Here is an 18,087-nt window from a genome sequence, read left to right as displayed (position 1 = left end):
CGCAAAGAGAGCTTAAAAAATCTTGGCAGACTTATAATCTTATTGGTAAGATCAATTTGTTCTTCAGGATCCAAGAGCACCATTTACGAAAAAACATCCTGAACTTAGAAATATTATGATATAGTCAGGATTCTTAGCGCTAAGAGAGCTTCGAAAATCTAGACCCAGGATTCCCAAATGTAGTAGGTTAGTGAATTTTCATACTTCCTGATTTTTCGATTCATATCAAGTGTTGTTCTGTTACCAAAGCTGTCCCAGCTTGTGACGCCTAAAGACGATGTGAGTGGTGAGCTAAAGACAATGAAGATGAAGAGTCGAAAGAAGATTGAGGAGGAGACAGCCAAGGAGGAAGAGCTTGCTGCGGCCATTGCTGCTGCAGAGGCCGAGGAGTCAGCACGGGAGGCAGAGGTGAGCCAGCCATTGGAGACAGAAGATGGAACGGTCCCCATGCCTGCAGAAGAAGAAGTGACAGAGGCCATCAAGCCAGAGGAAGAGACTATACCTACAGGGGAAGGTGGGTATGCAGTGTTCAAATTAATCGCCAATTTACTGGAGACCCAGTAACATTTGTTATTGAATCGGGACGGCAGTTTAAACTATACTGAGTCAAAATAGAAACTTCACCAAATGTAATCTTAAAAATAATGAATAATTTTTCTCTGATGATACATCTATGTATCTGAAATGGGATCCCTATCTTTCGACTCTAGAAAAACACAAGGAAAACCCACTCAAACCCATCCATTGGTCATGCAAATGACGTTAGTGCCAAATCAGGTTTTTCCACATGCAGTCGATCACATGATCTTCACATTGAAGTTTTCTTCATTTGCCCATGTTTGCATTGGCCTCAAGAATTGAAAAAACACTTTTAAACCACATTTCTAACGGTACTTGAAATGTCACGATTGTCAAATGTGCAACGTGAATATGCCGTTGGCATATTGCAAGCGGGATGATTAGTTATTGACATCGCAAGAGCAATGGGATGCAGCCGTTGTACAGTGTATGACTTGTGAGGTCGTCTACAACAAACTGGCACCACTTCTGATCGACCAAGGTTGGGTCGTCCATGTGTTACGTCACGAGCAGAAGACTGTTAAATCATCCTACGTCACCTACGTGACAGATTTCTGCCTGCTACACGAACCCGGGCTGAGATGTTTAGAGGTTGACTGTCCTCACAGACGAATCGGTTGCAGGCTGCCCATCTCCATTCTCAACATCCATATTGTGACTTGACATTCTGTATACCCTTGTTTTGAAACGGCGGTGTAGCCTAATGGAACTGATTGTGGCACTGTCAGTGTATCGAGTACATCACATGGATTTCAGCAATGAAATAGTAACAATTTCACCATCTTACCATCTATTGTTCTTTTATAGTGCCCTGAAGAAAGAATGTGAAGTTTCTCTTTTGACACAGTATATTTGTAGGCTCTTGTGACCTTCAGTAAATTATCTGTCATTTTTTTTTTTTCAACAGGAAGCTTTCCTATCATTTTTTTCTTTATTAAACTTTCCGGAATCGTCCATGATTCATCATGTTAAGATAACTTACAGGTTCACATCCTGCTGTTCCAGCGCTGTCAACACCAGTCTTTAACAATTAAAAACTTCTCTCTGCACCATACCATTCGCTAATTGAATTTGTTGAAACAGTGTGAAACTGTGTACAGTGTTGTCAATGTTGTTTTATTGGTTTGACTTTACGAAACAAGCCCGCAGAATTCATTTAGGGCCAGCAGATATTGAAGCTTGCTGACAGCTACATTCCATTACCAACCGGCTTGTTAAAGTATTGCAAACACTGTGGGTTTGATCACTTACTGACTGTTGGCATGTCAGTTCAGTAGCAATGGATATTATAGGGAAGGAATTTGAAGATTAGACCATACAAGCTAATGACTGTGGTCATGTACCGTATATTACCGCATATAAGCCGACCCCATGAATAAGCCGACCCCCCAACTTGACCCTCAAAATCAATGCCAAGATTGTATCTCTCATTCATAAGCCGAGCCCCCACTATGGCCAGAGACCACGATCAGAGACATCTTGGACGTAACCAGTATGTTTGATGTGAATAAAGATTGGAAACCTTTGTTTTACTTTGTATGTCAACGATCCCAACGATCACTGCTTGCATTAATAGAGACCAAGTACTGCCATACACAATAACGATTACCAGTATATTCTGAAAACCTGTGTTTGTTTTCCTTTTATATCCCTACGATCGATGCATGCATTTACGACAGGACGCCATTTTGTCAAATCGGTGAGTATAGAAATGTGAACCCACGACTAAAAGTACCCACAGGAAATAAACACTGAAGTCATTTTTGGATTCTAAACGTATTATTTCTCTCTCAAATTGCATTTAGTGAAGCATGTTTACATAAATAAAATGTATTGCAATTATACACAATTATATACATTTCATATAAGTACACAATATTTACAAATCATCGGCTGTGAAACCCTCGAATTCAGTTTCACTGTCCTCGCCCGCCAGTTCTTTCCATGCTGACTCATTTGTCGAGTCAAAATTCGGCTTATACGCGGTAATATACGGTAACTGACTGTTGGCATGGTCAGTTCAGTAGCAATACGTGTGATAGGGATAGAGTTTGAGAATAGATAATAGAGGCTGGTGGTTGTGGTCACGTGACTGACTGTTGGCATGGTCAGTTCAGTAGCGAAAGATGTGATAGGGAATGAGTTTGAGAATAGATAGTAGAAGGTGATGGTTGTGGTTATGTGACTGATTGTTGGCATGGTCAGTTCAGTAGCGAAAGATGTGATAGGGAATGAGTTTGAGGATAGATAGTAGAAGGTGATGGTTGTGGTTATGTGACTGACTGTTTGCATGGTCAGTTCAGTAGCGAAAGATGTGATAGGGAATGAGTTTGAGGATAGATAGTAGAAGGTGATGGTTGTGGTTATGTGACTGATTGTTTGCATGGTCAGTTCAGTAGCGAAAGATGTGATAGGGAATGAGTTTGAGGATAGATAGTAGAAGGTGATGGTTGTGGTTATGTGACTGATCGTTGGCATGGTCAGTTCAGTAGCAAAAGATGTGATAGGGAATGAGTTTGAGGATAGATAGTAGAAGGTGATGGTTGTGGTTATGTGACTGATTGTTTGCATGGTCAGTTCAGTAGCGAAAGATGTGATAGGGAAGGAGTTTAAAGATTAAGCCATGGAAGATGGTGGTTGTGATCATGTAACTGATTGCTGACATGGTCAGTTCAGTAGCGATAGATGTGATAGATAAGGAGTTTGAAGATTAGACCATACAAGCTGGTGCATGTGGTTGCTTCACTGATTATTGTTTACTTTGAAAATGTTTCACTTTACAAAAATTTCCACATTTATACAGACTTTTGTTTCTTCTTCAAAATGATCTACTGTATGTAACAGTGTGCACAAAAAGTCACTATTTTGATGAAACACTTACCATCTTGATTCTTTTTCATAGAGATCCTCCTTGGGGTACTTATAAGCATTTAAATGTTCTTTAAATTCTCGCGACAGTTGTAACTATATTTTTTCAATAAAATATATACAAAACAAAAAACATGGTTTTTGTCTTGTGAGACCACCCCTACAGGGCCCCTGGCTCCTGACAGCCAAGAGCAGGTAACTCTTCAGACTATAGCCTCCAGCAAAACACTTCCTTTTCTGTCGCCCGCCTATGCAGACGTGCTTCAGCGTTCTCAGAGTTTCTTGCTACAAGACAAAGACAAGTACTAAGATGAGTACCTCAGAGGCTCAAACTGTATGTATGGTTTCTTTATTAGACGCATGGGCGCATTAGGAATCATTTTTTACAGTTTACTTGTCAAACTGTTGTAACTTTTGCCATCCCTGTTGGTAGCCACGTGGTTAGCGTAATGGTGGAAGGCAAACCTTTTTTCCCGCCAAAACTTTTTAGTTTTATGGTGGTCTTTTTTAAAAAAAAAAAAAAGTAAGCTTGTGTAGCTATGCTTTTATGTACTTTATTCTTGTTATCTCCATATTTACTACTATTTTTTATAAAATATGTCGTAAACTATGGTGTCGTGGCACTTAGCTTTTACCTTAACTATGTACGTAGTTTTAGTTTTAGCTTTGCGCCCATGCGTGTCTTGTTTTATTGTTGTTTATTATGCAACACTAGGAGGTTATTTGTTGCCTTGCAGTTTAAATCCTGCTCAACATGCAAATCCTCCATTCCGGCTAAAGACCTGCATGATGTATGTCTAAGATGCCTAGTGGAATGTCATCACGACGATCAGTCTTGTGATGTGTGCGCGGGGTTTACCCCTCAGACCAGAAAGTCTAGACACGCGGACTTCTTGTTCTATTCCAACCTACTGAAGGCGGGGGGGGATATCTGGGCTCAGGACCCTCCATCTAAGCGCTCCCACAAAAAGAAAGGCGCAGCCTCTTCTTCGGAGGGGTCGGTTAAGAAGGCCAGGGTGTCTAGGGACCCTTCCCCTTCTTCTGCCGTTGTATCCTCAGCACCTACCCCTACTTCGCAAGCACCATTAATCTCTGTTGATTCAATTAATGCCTTGTTTCAGCAACAGATGTCTTCGGTACAATCAATGATAGATTCGGCGCTGTCCGGTTTCCGAAAGGAACTGGACGCCCGATCTTCTTTGAGCGGCCATGGTGGTTCAGTGGAGGGAGGCCGCGGTCCGGGCTTAGGCTCGGAGAACGCTCCTCCCTCTGGGCAGCCGTCCTGCGCTTCGGGCGTTCAGGCGGATGTGCATAGGGCAGTCGACCCCAGCTTGTCCCGTGGGGCAAGTGGGGCAACGACGCCCGGTGTCGGCGGCTTGACCTCGGTCAGCGCGCCTAGTGCCACGGTGGGCAGGCAGCCTAGTGCTGCCCAGCCTCTGGGGGCATCGACATCCTATCCGTTTCCTGGGCTCTCGGGTCACCCTCCGGTGGGGGGCTTGCCCCAGTTGCCCAGACGACCTAGTTCGGGCTCTGGCAGGGGCGAACCTAGCGGCTCGGCCCTTCTTAGTCTCTCTGCTCCTGCGAGTTCTGTCTCGGTAGCGCCCTTGACAGGTTCGCTTTACGGTGAAGGTTCCCTGTCCGAGGAACGTGAGGAGATGGATATTGAGGAGGAGGGGATTGGGGAGGAGTCCGAGTTGGAGGTCACGTACTCATTCGGTTCGTCCCTCAGACAGGTTAGAGAAAAAATTGCCGAGGTCCTACCTCAGGTTTCTATTCCTGTGTCGGAGCCCGACCCCTTGGAGTTTCGGCTCCCCGGGGAGGCGTTCGCGTCTATTAAGGTCGTCGAGGCAAGGTTGCGTCTGCTCCCATCACTGGTCGGGGAGGTAGTGAATCCGCTCCTTTCGGGTACCCGGTCGCGCTTTGATCTCCCGTAGATTAACCGCCAGTATCAACTGGATGAGGATTCGCTATTCGAACCGCCAGTGGTGGACGAGTGTGTGTACGTCTCGGTCACCCTGGGGGGGTCCTCCTCCTCTTCCTTGGCCTCGGCCAGGCAGGGCCGGCGGCTGTCGCCCTTCTCCTCGGCCGCTCCAGTGCTAAGGTCCGCCTATCGTTCCTTCGAGGAGCAATATAGGTGTGCGGCCCAGCAGCTGAGAGTAGTGGTTCATTCAGCTTACCTTTCTGCTTTGCAGGGGCAGCCGTTGGATCATGGGAGCACTGCTGACGACTCTCCGTCGGCAATGTTGGGTCGGCAGCTTACGGACGTGCACTCTCATCTGGCGAGGGACAGCATCAGGTGCTGTGCCAGCCAGATGATGGGGGCCGTCATGGGGTTGCGTCGGCTATGGCTATCCGTAGCCAGGTACTCTCCCGCTACCCAACAGGCACTCCTGGCTCTGCCCTACAGGTTAGGATCTTCCCTCTTCCCTGGGGCATTACAGGTTGTGCGGCAGGCCGCGGAGGCTGTTAGCACTTTCAAGGACTCTAAGCCCTTGTTAGAGCAACCCTCCTCGTCTCGCCAACGGCCTCCCACTCTTGCTTCAGCTTACCCTTCGGCGCCGGCGAAGGAAAGTGCTAAGTGGACTGCTCCACTGCAGCACAAACGTAGCAAGAGGGCGAAAGGCAAAGGCAAGGGGTCTGCGTTGCAGCAGTCGCAGCAACAGCAGCCTTTTCGGAGCAAAGGGAAGCCGGCCCCGGCTTCCCGTTAAACTTTTGCCCGGAGCCTTTGGTGTCCCCCACACAAATAGGCGGAGAACTGTCGACGGTGGGGGTACATTCCCTTGCGCCAGAAGTCCCTGTAGGCGGCAGGCTGTTACTATTCCTTTCGGAATGGCAGGCAGCTACTTCAAATCCCTGGGTCCTGTCCACAGTCAGGGATGGCCATATGCCACAGTGGAAGCAAGACCCTCCATGCTTCTCAGGGATTCGGCACACGCCGGTGCCGTTCTCCCAGGAAAGAGCAGAGGTCCTCCGTACCGAGGTCCAGTCGTTACTGGACAAGGCTGCCATCGAGATGGTTCCGAAAGGTCAACAAGAAGACGGGTTTTATTCCACGTACTTCCTTGTGACCAAGAAGGACGGAGGGTTCAGACCGATCTTGAATCTCAAAGGGCTGAACAAGTTCATAGAGGTTCCGTCCTTCAGGATGGAGACACTGTGGTCAGTGATCTCTTCCGTAGAGACAGGGGATTGGCTCACGTCAATCGATCTCTAGGACGCTTACCTCCATGTTCCGATACACTCCGAGTTCAAGAAATACCTTCGGTTTTCGTTCGACGGGAAGTGTTATCAGTTTCGGGTTCTACCCTTCGGCATCTCCACGGTGCCGAGGGTGTTCACCTAACTTATGTTGATTCCGGCTCAGCTAGCCAGGTCACAGGGCAGATGTTGTCATCCGTACCTGGACGATTGGCTTTTGAGGGCCCTCGGGCTCCTGTTATCACACGATGCCACACAACGAGTGATGGACATCCTGTTGAAGCTCGGCTGGATCATCAATCTCAAGAAATCAGACCTGACCCCTACGCAGGATCTGGTGTTCTTGGGGGCACGGTTCAATACGGCTCAGGGGATTGTTTCCCTAGCCCCAGACCGCATCGTCAAAGTTCAGAGAACTGTATTTCAGTTTCTCGAGTTCCCCAGAGCCACAGCAAGAACTTGGCTTCATTTGCTGGGCACTATGGCGGCTACAGTGGACGTGGTCTGGCGTGCGAGGTTGAGGATGCGACCCATTCAACAGGCATTAGCCCAGTTGTGGTCCCATTCGGAGAGCTACGAGACTATTCTCGAGACTCCCGCTTGGTTGATTCCTTACCTGCGGTGGTGGACGGAAGTCGGAAATCTGTCCAGGGGGATCCCCTTAGAGACACCGACACCTTCCCTCTCGATTCAGACGGATGCCTCCCTCACAGACTGGGGGGGCGTCCTGGGCGAACTATCGGTCTCGGGTCGTTGGGCCGAGGACGAAGTTACCCTACACATCAATGTGTTGGAATTGAGAGCAGTCCGCCGGGTGTTCGAGAGCTTCGTGGAGTCAGTTCGGGGTCAAGTGGTTCGCCTAGAGATGGACAACAAGACCGCTATGACGTATATCCTGAAGCAAGGCGGCACAGTGTCTCCGTCCCTCCTGGCATGGCAATTTCTGACTTGGTGCGACCAGTTTGACATTTGGGTGCTCCCTGTTTATCTCCCGGACAACGTCCGCGCAGACGCGCTATCGAGACATATACTAGCCCCACACGAGTGGATGCTGCATCGGGGGATATTCGGGATTATTTCCCAGTTGTTCGGGTCGTTCCAGGTAGATCTGTTTGCCTCTGGGGCGACGAACCAGATTCCTGTGTTTTGCTCAAGGATACCGGATCCGAGAGCGATAGCCAACGACGCCTTTCTGCTCAACTGGACAGACAGAGTACTTTGGGCATTCCCGCCAGTGCCTCTGATCTCACGAGTCCTCTCGCAGCTGACCGCACAACCGGCTCGGCTACTTGTGCTTCTTGCACCGCTTTGGTCGGCTCAAAGCTGGTTTCTGGTAATTCTCAGGTTTCTGGCTCAGCCTCCTGTACTATTACCCTTTCGACCGGACTTACTATCCCAGAACGGAGCGCCACACCCCAATCCCAGGATTCAGTGGGTGGCTTGGCCGCTGTCCGGAGTCGCCTCCATGCGAGAGGAATTCCTGCACCAGTTGCAGACACAATTCTGGCTTCGCGGAGGGATTCGACGAACGTTCAATATGAGGATAGATGGGCCTGTTATGCGCGCTGGTGTGTCGACATGGGGATTCTCAATCCCTTTTCTGCAGATCTAGTATCTGTGTTGGAGTTCCTGCAATCTAAACTGGAAGCCGGTCTGGCCGCTTCTACAGTTAGAGGTTCCTCCACGGCAATCTCTGCCTTCCACATTCCTGTTGATGGTGCATTATTGGGGCAGCACCCTCTAGTTCAGCGCTTTCTTGCAGGCGTGGACAGAATCCGTCCGTCTGTCCGGCAGATTAGTCCCCTGTGGGACTTGCCAGTCGTTCTTGATTGGCTGTCCGGTCCTCTTTTTCACAACCTGTCGGCTCTGTCCCTCCAGCTGTTGACATGGAAGACTGCTTTTCTTGTGGCGGTAACCTCTGGCAGGCGGGTAGGCGACATACACGCTATGTCCACCAACCCTGAATTAACGGTGTTTCACAAAGACAGAGTGAGCATTCGATTGCCAGATACTTACCGTCCTAAGAGAGATAGCACCTTTCACGTTACGGCGCCTATTGAGCTTCCCGCTTTCACGCAGCCTTCGCCGCCCGGTACCTCTCTTCGACGTGCTCACGTCTTAGATGTCCGTAAGACCCTTAAGGCTTATATCAAACGAACAAAAGACATTCGGAAGAATGATCAATTGTTCTGCTGTTATGGTGGCGGCAAGGCTGGCCTTCCGGCGAACAAGCAGACCATATCTAGGTGGTTTGTCTCTGCCATTTGTATGGGATACACCTCGAAAGGTCGTACGCCCCCTGAGGGTTTGAAAGCTCATTCGGTTAGGGCTGTGGCGACGTCTAAGGCATATGCGTCTGCCTTGCCCATTGAGGAGATCTGCTCCGCGGCTATTTGGAGCCGACCGAGCACGTTCATCCGTCATTACCAGTTAGACAGACTGTCAAGCGAGCGTGCTCGGTTTGGCCAGTCAGTTCTCACCAGTGGGCAGGGCACTCGTGCCCTAGCCGATTGAGCTACCCTTGCATTTGACGAACGATCATTTGACGAACGATCATTTGACATTGTAGCTGCAACAAGTAGACTGGTGGTGGTGTCTTACTGTATACTTTCCATCTTTTATCCCGGTGGTGGGCTCTATTATGGTGGTGGTATTTTTTGCTTTACCGGTCTAGACTGTTTTCAGGTCTTCCCTAGCACCTTGGCCAGTGCACGAGAATGGACCCTGATATATCGGTCACCTGTCTCGACCCCCGTTTTTTGTGAAAAAAAAAAAGGGGGGAGGCATTTTTTATAAGCACCCTACGACTTTCTCATAGAAATGTAGGGTTAGACCGTGTAATAGCCTGACCCTGGTCCGCACCCCCGCCGCAAGGCATAGTAGGTCACGTGACCAGGTAAGTTTGATTCCTTGTTACTTTCAGTTAAACGTAATAAAGGTTATCATCTTATGTCAGGTTTATGAGCAGACAGAATGCCTCTCCCTAAGATCAGTCTTTTGGAGTATGTCTTATGCTTATAAGTACCCCAAGGAGGATCTCTATGAAAAAGAATCGAACAAACCTGTAGAGGTTGCAGATTCTTTGAATAGAGTCCTCCTTGGGGTAAGGCCACCCACCTCCCCACATTCTGTCTGTATTGCTCACAGAACGGAAGTGTTTTGCTGGAGGCTATAGTCTGAAGAGTTACCTGCTCTTGGCTGTCACGGGGCCAGGGGCCCTGTAGGGGTGGTCTCACAAGACAAAAACCATGTTTTTTGTTTTGTATATATTTTATTGAAAAAATATAGTTACAACTGTCGCGAGAATTTAAAGAACATTTAAATGCTTATAAGTACCCCAAGGAGGACTCTATTCAAAGAATCTGCAACCTCTACAGGTTTGTTCGAATTGTTAGCATGTTTGTTTTGTTGCGACAGTCTCCATCCCTGACACCACAGTGGAGACAGCGCCACCTGACACAGGCGACATACCCAAGGCTACAGCTACCACAGAGTCTACAGAGACAACAAAAACTCCACGTGGATCATCTCTCCGTGCCAAGATGAAGAAACGGCTCGAGAAAGCAAGGGTAAGAAGAAGCTTTTTCTGTTCTGGTTTCTAAGCATTTAATTGATGTTAACTCCATGAGCATTGCTGCTTAGAATTCTTTACCTTCAATCTTTGCTGGTTATCAGAGGCATCTTAATGAAATGGTTAGTTTGACTTTGTTGCTTGCATGACAGTAGATATTGCACTAAGTTAGGCACTGGGTTGTCTGGCAGAGTTCTGATAATTTAGATGCTGAGACACCATGGTAATCTGAGTGTGATATATCATTTGATGGTGCAGAGTTGTCTCCCTTAGGCATGTCAGGATCTTGTGATTAAATTCGAGATGGATTCAGATTTTTTTGTGATGCTTTCTCATGATTGTCTTTGTCACATCATGGGATAGAGAACATGCATCAGTTTGGGCATGGATGACTTGAAAATTAGTTCTATCTCTTATCTGATTCAAGAGTGTCAGTGAGTGCGTGCCATTGGAGTGTTGGAATATTGGGGTGCTGAGTTTCAAATCTAAGTAATAATTCCTTTTTCTACCCTATCTGTTACAGGAGCAAGCTGAAGATGAGTTGAGAGAGGAGGCAAGAGAGGAGCGTGCCAGACAGCGGGATCTCCGTCAGGAGAAGGCGAGGACAAGGTTTGACACAGAGGTGAGTCAGACAGCAGGATCTGAGGCAGGAGAAAGCATGGACATGATTTGACACAGGTGAGTCAGACAGTGGAATCTACAGCAGAAGGCAAGGACACTTTTCGGCACAGAGGTGGGTTAGACAGTGGGATCTAAGGCAGGAGAAGATAGGACATGGTTTGACACATATTTCAGTCAGACAGCAGGATTTCAGGCAGGAGAAGGCAAGGATGCGGATTGACACAGAGGTGAGACAGGCAACCAGACTTTGGTCGGGACCAGACAAGGGCAGACAGGTGAACCTTTCAACAGGACATGAATGTCTCCTTTTTCAATTTCAGTTTCACTTCCTTTTCCTTTTCCACTTAGCTTTGTTTTTCCAACAATACATATGACATCCTACCTTTTGTTCAGATCACTGAGGAGGAAATGGAAGAAAAACTTGAAGCTCAGAAAATGAAGTTGCGCTGGAAAAAGAGAGGACCAAAGTCTGATAAGGTAAGTTGTTGGCCGTATCTATTGAACACTCTTTAATTTCAATTTTAGAAGTTTTTTCACAGATAAAGAGGTTATTACCTATGTTTGTTTTCATATTATAAATATTAATCATTAGGAATTAATCTTTTATTGTCCAACCATATTGCAAGTGAGTGAGTACTCTGAATGTTTACACTGCTTTTGGCAATATTCCAACAATATCATGGTAGGGGACACCAGAAATCAGGCTTTACACATTGTACCCATGGGGGTCGTCGGCGTGACCAACAAACACTTTAACCAATAAGCTGCCCCACTTGTGATAGGAGTATTTTCCTTACATGTGATATGTACAGTATGCTAGCATGAAGAGCACATATGATGTTATAGGACATGGGGATGCCAACTGCGGAAGAGGCGTTTGACTTCTTCACCCGTGAGTATGAGCCCGAAGCAGAAGTGGAGGAGAAGAAAGAAGGGGAAGCAAAACCTGAGGAGACTGAGCCTAAGGAGGGGACAAGTGAGGAGAAAGAGGAGGGAAAAGAAGAGGTAGTTAAACTATTATTCTAGGTATTTGAATGTTATGCTAAATTAGGTTTGCAAGGATGTTCAAACTCAGAGTTACCAATTCACTTTTAGCAAGTTCAGCATAAACGTTTACTTGAGATGTACTTTGCATTTATTTGTTTTAAATTTAAAGAGGAGCCTTAAAGTGTGTGAGAAAAGATAACTGTTTCCCACTGTTTCAGGAAGGCGATAAAAAGGAAAGCGACAAGCCAGAAGGTGACTATTGGAAACCTCTCCATACGCCTCTGTTTCCGCACATCATTATGCTCAAATTGAGAATTAGGGCACACTTAGACCAAGAAAAGGCCAATGAACCCACTCATCATATTGTCATTATTGAAAATATATAATAGTCAGTAAGAGTAGTATGATCAGATGTCTTGGTTTTGGTTTTCCACACATATCACTATGGTCTTTCCTCATCCAAATACCCTGACACCCATGAAGGTCCGGGGTAGAATATTGGCCTTCAGTAATCCATGCTAGTCGTAATAGACGATTAGCAGGATCGGATGGGCAGGCTTGTTGACTTGCTTGACACAGATCATTTGTTCTTATTTGCGGAGACCGATGCTCATGCTGTTGATCACTAGATTGTCTTGTCCAGACAGAATTATTTACAGACTGTCACCATATAGCTGGAATATTGCTTAGTGCAGGGTAAAACTAAACTCACTCACTCACTCACTCACTCACCCACTCACTCACTCAAATACCCTAACAAACCATTGGTTTATGCTGACCTATGTCATCAAGACACTTTCTTCATTCAATGATGGGAAGAGGAGTTGATTCATCTTGTTCTTAAAGTTTACATGCTAGGTTCGCCAAACTTCACATGCATGTTTATCATTACCCATAGATGTGCCTCTTGCTCTTTTGAAGTTTTTCAGAATTTGGTTTTGTGCTGTTTCCATTGAAACACAACTTTGTTCCAATTGTGTTTGATGGTTTTGTCTGGAGCATATCTCTTAAAATTTACATGCTAGGTTCACCAAACTTCACACATATCATTACCCATAGATGTGCCTTTTGCTATTTTAATTTTGTGGGCTGCTGATCCTTGTCACATTATATATCAACATCCGTCATTTCTCTTTCCTGAACTGTGCTCACTCCTACACTTGTTCTTATAGTTGTAGACTCTTAGTGATGTTGTGTTATGCTGATAGGTTGTTACTGTTATATATCTTTTGCACTGTTTTACCTCTGTTTGACGATGTCTCTATATTGTATACAGATGAGAAGCCCCTTCTAGAAGACTTTGGTGTTGAGGGTGATGAGGGAGGGTACGGTCAGACCACCGTGGGCCGAGCTGAAGTTACTGCCCCTGATAAGCTTCGAGAAAAGGAGGAGAAATTACTGTATGTCCCATCACTCATCAGCTGTAAGTAGCAACCTGGCATCATGGCAGTTATAAGTCACATATTGAATAAACCAAACATTGAAAAACCTTTTCAAATTAACATGGTGTGTCCTACATTCAGGGGCACATGACCCATGTCTTCAACTGACTATGAAGTCAATTCAGTGTTAGGGTCTCGAACAGAATTCATTCTTCGAGTCAAGATTTGCCAGAAATGGATTAACGATGTGTAGTGGTATTATTGCCTTTTTCAAAATTATGCCTTTATTCATGTTGTTGACAAAGTGTCTGTAATTGACAATTCTATAGTGAAATGAGTGGCTTGATTCCTGTGAAAAAGATTGAGAGAAGCTTCTTGAGTAAATAAACCTGTTACACATGAACTTGGGCCATAGCAACATGAGACAAAATTGTGGACAAAACTGCATTGGACATTCAGTGACTGGGTTAAAACAAATAGTCATATCCTTAACATTGGAAGTCTGAAGAGTTACCTGCTCTTGGCTGTCAAGGGGCTAGAGGCCCTGTAGGGGTGATCTCACAAGACAAAAACAATGGTTTTTTGTTTTGTACATATCTTTATTGAAAAAATATACTTACAACTGTCGCAGGAATTTAAAGAACATTTAAATGCTTATAAGTACCCCAAGGAGCACTCTATTCAAAGAATCTGCAACCTCTACAGGTTTGTTCGAATTGTGGACAAAACTGCATTGGACATTCAGTGACTTGGTTAAAACAAATATCCTTAACATTTGAGCTATTTTGTATATGGTACTTATTGTTCTTGTCATCATAGATTTACCATTTTTGCTGTACACATCAGTAGAAAAGTCGGCCAGTAACCATCACCAATAGTGTATGCCTTGTGTTGGCAGTGCACATGGGCAGACACAGCTTTTTGAGAAGCGGGGAGGGTTGTCACACATCACACATTTAGCTGAGTTTAATTGGTGCACATTCCTGCAACCTCTCTCTGGATCTGCCTATGGGGCATGGTCTGCCATTAGCCATCACTAGTGTTGTATAGCCTGTGTTGAGATAAGACAATGCTTAGAATATATGCTTGATAGCTACCTTCAGTATAAATCTTCTTGTGTCAGTGCCAACGTCTGAGAAGGTAGGGCAGGACATGGCACCCCGGTTCTTGGAGGAGGAGGGTCTATATGTAGGTACACGGCCACTCATCCCAACCCGCAACCAAAACAAGATGGAGAACAGGTTGCTGCACGAGCCAGACAAGGTAACAAAGATTTCTTTTGGGTTTTAGTTTCTTTGGAACTAACACAATTTCATTCATTCCAGTTAAATAGTCAGTCTGGATTTCATTTTGTCAGTTCTGACCGAAATGGTTTTGTGTCTTGAAGATATGACGGCTGCATTTTTATGTAGATGAATGATGTTAAGGTGTTCATGTGTTTTAGGGAAGACGCTGGTTTGGTGAAGATGGACAGATCATGGCATTGCCAGACCCACTGAGGTCAACCCCATCCCGCCCTATCGTACCGGAGGAGGTAGAGCCTTACCTGGAAACAGTGTTTCGGAAGGTGAGATAGTCTTGATACTACTCCAGACATTAATACTTAATAATGGATGTCAATAAATGGATCAGTATGTATTCCAATTCAAATATCAATCTCAGAATAAGGAAGATTCAAACTAAGCAGTCTTTTTTTCCAGTTCATGTCAGGGGGTGCATTCAAGCATTATGCAAAGTAGAGCGTAGAGCTTACCTTGTGTGAAGATCTGAAAATGTGCTTACTACTACTACTACTACTACCATTCACTTACTAAGAACACAGTACTAAGTGAAAACATTTATTTTTCCCTATCCTGACTCATGAGGTGAGGGCACCAGGATCCCGATATGGCAAATATCCTTTTCTAATTTCAACCTTATGTCAACCAAATTACAGTTGTATTTGGTTTTTTATCTATGAATAACAATTTTGTAACATAATTACTACCTAAGTGTACATAATTTATTTGCCTTTTTAACTTGTACTCATTGGTGTGTGTTTCATAACATGTAATGAAAACTTGTTCGTGTTGCAAATATCAGTTGTCAGCAGTTGACCCCCATTCCTATTGTCCTCCTTGCACTAACGTTTGCTCTTTCAGCACATGTTGTATCCTTTGTCAAAATTTAACTATTCAACAGTTCAATAGTTATGTATTAGCTGTTCTTAGGCATGCAAAGGATTATAATAGAAGACATAAGTAATGTTGGGTAAAAATGCCAACACAAGTGCTAGTAGTCATTTGTTGCCAAGCGGCTCCCGGGGGCAGTCATCTGATGTAGTGGTGTCTGTCACCAGTCAGAAGAAATCATCGTCTTCCGAGGTGCTGTCATCCCAGACTAAAAGCACAAGTTACATCAGCGCTTTGGAAGAAGAAATGTCAGCTTCAAAGTCTTAGTTGAGTTCATCAGAGAAGTCGAGATTCTTCTCTTCGGAGATACTCCCACCACATGAAGCAGACATTTTTGACGAATCCTTCTGCCACAGGAGGATGTCTTCAGTCGACCTGTTACGTATGCTAGTGCAATAGCAACAGTTTCTACTCTGACGCAGGACTTATGTCAACCCCTACAGCTGTCACAACAACAAGGTTCAACAAAGTTTAGACTTGGGTCTGTGTATGCAGCAGTTTATGGAGAAGATGTATAGACTCCTCTAGAGATGGTTATCAGCATCACTCACCTGCGTGAAGGCATATGAACTTGTATCACAACTCTGTATGTAGCTCTCTTGTATAAGGGCCGGTGGCCTAAAATACAATAAACAATTGTCTGTCTGTGTGTCTACTGGACGGACTGAAGACTGCCAGCTGAATCCAGTCATGGCCTCACCCACTGCCATTTCCATTGAATTCTGTTAGCATAATAGCATGAGTCAGGGTGAGAAATAAAATATGTAATGTTCTGAATAAAATTGATATTTTATGCTTATCCTGACTCATGTCATCAAGCTCTCCCAACTACCCCACTTACAGTACGTTGGATCTCACTGCTGTTTCATGTGTCGGGCTTAAAGGCAAAGGGAGGCTACTCATGGCTGAGTTCGCTTCAAGAAGGGAACTTCAAAGGGATTTCAAGAGAGAGAGGAGATAAGCATAATAGCATGTGTCAGGTGTATGTATAATAGTGCAAAATATCAATCTTATTCAGAAAATTACATTTTTTAACAGATCATGTGATTTCTCTTGAGTAACTTTTGTTGTGTTCCCCACAGGCGATCATGCGAGAGTTTGACTGCCGCTACATCGATGGAGCTATTGATGGCACAGGACGGTACCAGCTGGATGTCGACATCAACTCCATCACCTTCACACATCATCATTTGTTCAGCAGGGAACATGTCCTCTCACAACGACTAACAGAACTGTACAGGCAGTACCTCATCAGAAAGAAAAAAAATATCACAGAATTCCTCATTGAGAAGGTTTCGCTTAGTTTGTTAATTGATTATATACATTTCGCAAACTGTAAATCTACTTCAACAAGTGTTATGACAGTAAACAATGATAATTAGATATATAGATCTTAACAGAGCAATGTGTTATATTCCATGAATACTTTAATCTCTACATATTACCGTTGATAAGCCGATCTCAGCTGAACTTGACTCTCAATATCAGTATCAGAATGGTTTGTATCTTACTGAGGTCAACCCCAGCAGTGTGGTAGTATATTATCTGATGAGACTTAATGGCTTTTTTTAATACTACCATAACTGGACTCACTTGTCTCAGGCGGCATGACCAACACTAACCGTTATCAGAATTTTTGTCCCCAACAAAGCGGTTTGCAGGGGGTGTTAAAATGGACACAGGTTGTCTGTGCATTGATGCACATTTGTCTTTAGTGGAGCAAAATTTCAAAACCATTAACTGTTTCTTCACCAAACTTGGCACATAACTAGGTGTTGTGGTGTACTTTTAATAGTTTTGGTTTTCGTAATAAAATAGTTTTTACATTTCGGTGGCAACAAGTTTAATTTTGACTGAAATTGGTGGTAGTGCTCTTTTCCAGTGCAGAACTTAAAAACTGCTCACTACATCTGCACCAATTTTCATACATAGGTAGGTTTAGCTGTGAACTGGGCCTTCTGGTAGGTTTAGAATTCTGAATAAAGTATTTGTTTGCATTTCCATGGCAACAAGTTGGACTATAACTGAATTTGGTGGTAATGCTCCTTTATGGAGCAGAACTTTAAAACCTTTCAGCACTTACCTTCCACTTTGCTGTATACATGCCAAAACATTGAACATGTTTAACATGTAGTATTGCGGGGAATATTGATGACTTTTCCTTCTTGTTGCTTTTAATTAGTCACTTTTAACTAGTTAACCTTCATCAAAATATACCAAGAGAATATTATGATCATTTATCATCAGTATTGTGTTGTCATGGTGCTTCATCATTTTAAAACTCCCTTCATGTACATCTAACTCAAAAGCAGATTGAAGCCGAACTCACACACTCACAAACCAACCAACCCACTCATTCACTCACTCAGTCACCCAACTCACTCTCACATGATCCACTCATTCACTCACACAGTAACCCAACTCACTCTCATGCGACCCACTCATTCACTCACTCAGTCACCCAACTCATTCTCATGCAATCCACTCATTCACTCACTCAGTCACCCAACTCACTCTCATGTGACCCACTCACTCATTCACTCACTCAGTCACCCAACTCACTCTCACGCGACCCACTCAGTCACCCAACTCACTCTCACGCGACCCACTCAGTCACCCAACTCACTCTCATGTGACCCACTCATTCATTCATTCACCCAACCTACTCGGAACACTGCTAAATATACCCATGTCCTTCATGTACTTTCAG

The 18,087-nt window shown here is 44.8% G+C and overlaps 1 protein-coding gene across 1 annotated transcript in view; it reads left to right on the top strand.

Moving 5' to 3' along the window:
* The window catches only part of LOC137291248 (coiled-coil and C2 domain-containing protein 2A-like), a 46,220-nt gene that overhangs the window by 7,555 nt on the left and 20,578 nt on the right, over positions 1–18,087 (top strand). Inside the window, exons 5-14 of the mRNA XM_067822549.1 lie at positions 250–514; positions 10,063–10,214; positions 10,740–10,838; positions 11,231–11,314; positions 11,684–11,842; positions 12,043–12,076; positions 13,101–13,247; positions 14,330–14,469; positions 14,651–14,773; positions 16,460–16,669. Coding sequence (XP_067678650.1) covers positions 250–514; positions 10,063–10,214; positions 10,740–10,838; positions 11,231–11,314; positions 11,684–11,842; positions 12,043–12,076; positions 13,101–13,247; positions 14,330–14,469; positions 14,651–14,773; positions 16,460–16,669 — 1,413 coding nt within the window. The remainder of the gene's footprint in view (positions 1–249; positions 515–10,062; positions 10,215–10,739; positions 10,839–11,230; positions 11,315–11,683; positions 11,843–12,042; positions 12,077–13,100; positions 13,248–14,329; positions 14,470–14,650; positions 14,774–16,459; positions 16,670–18,087) is intronic.

The sequence above is a fragment of the Haliotis asinina genome, chromosome 7 (assembly GCF_037392515.1).
Source record: "Haliotis asinina isolate JCU_RB_2024 chromosome 7, JCU_Hal_asi_v2, whole genome shotgun sequence".
Taxonomy (NCBI): domain Eukaryota; kingdom Metazoa; phylum Mollusca; class Gastropoda; order Lepetellida; family Haliotidae; genus Haliotis; species Haliotis asinina.
This window is presented reverse-complemented; position numbering and strand designations above follow the sequence as displayed.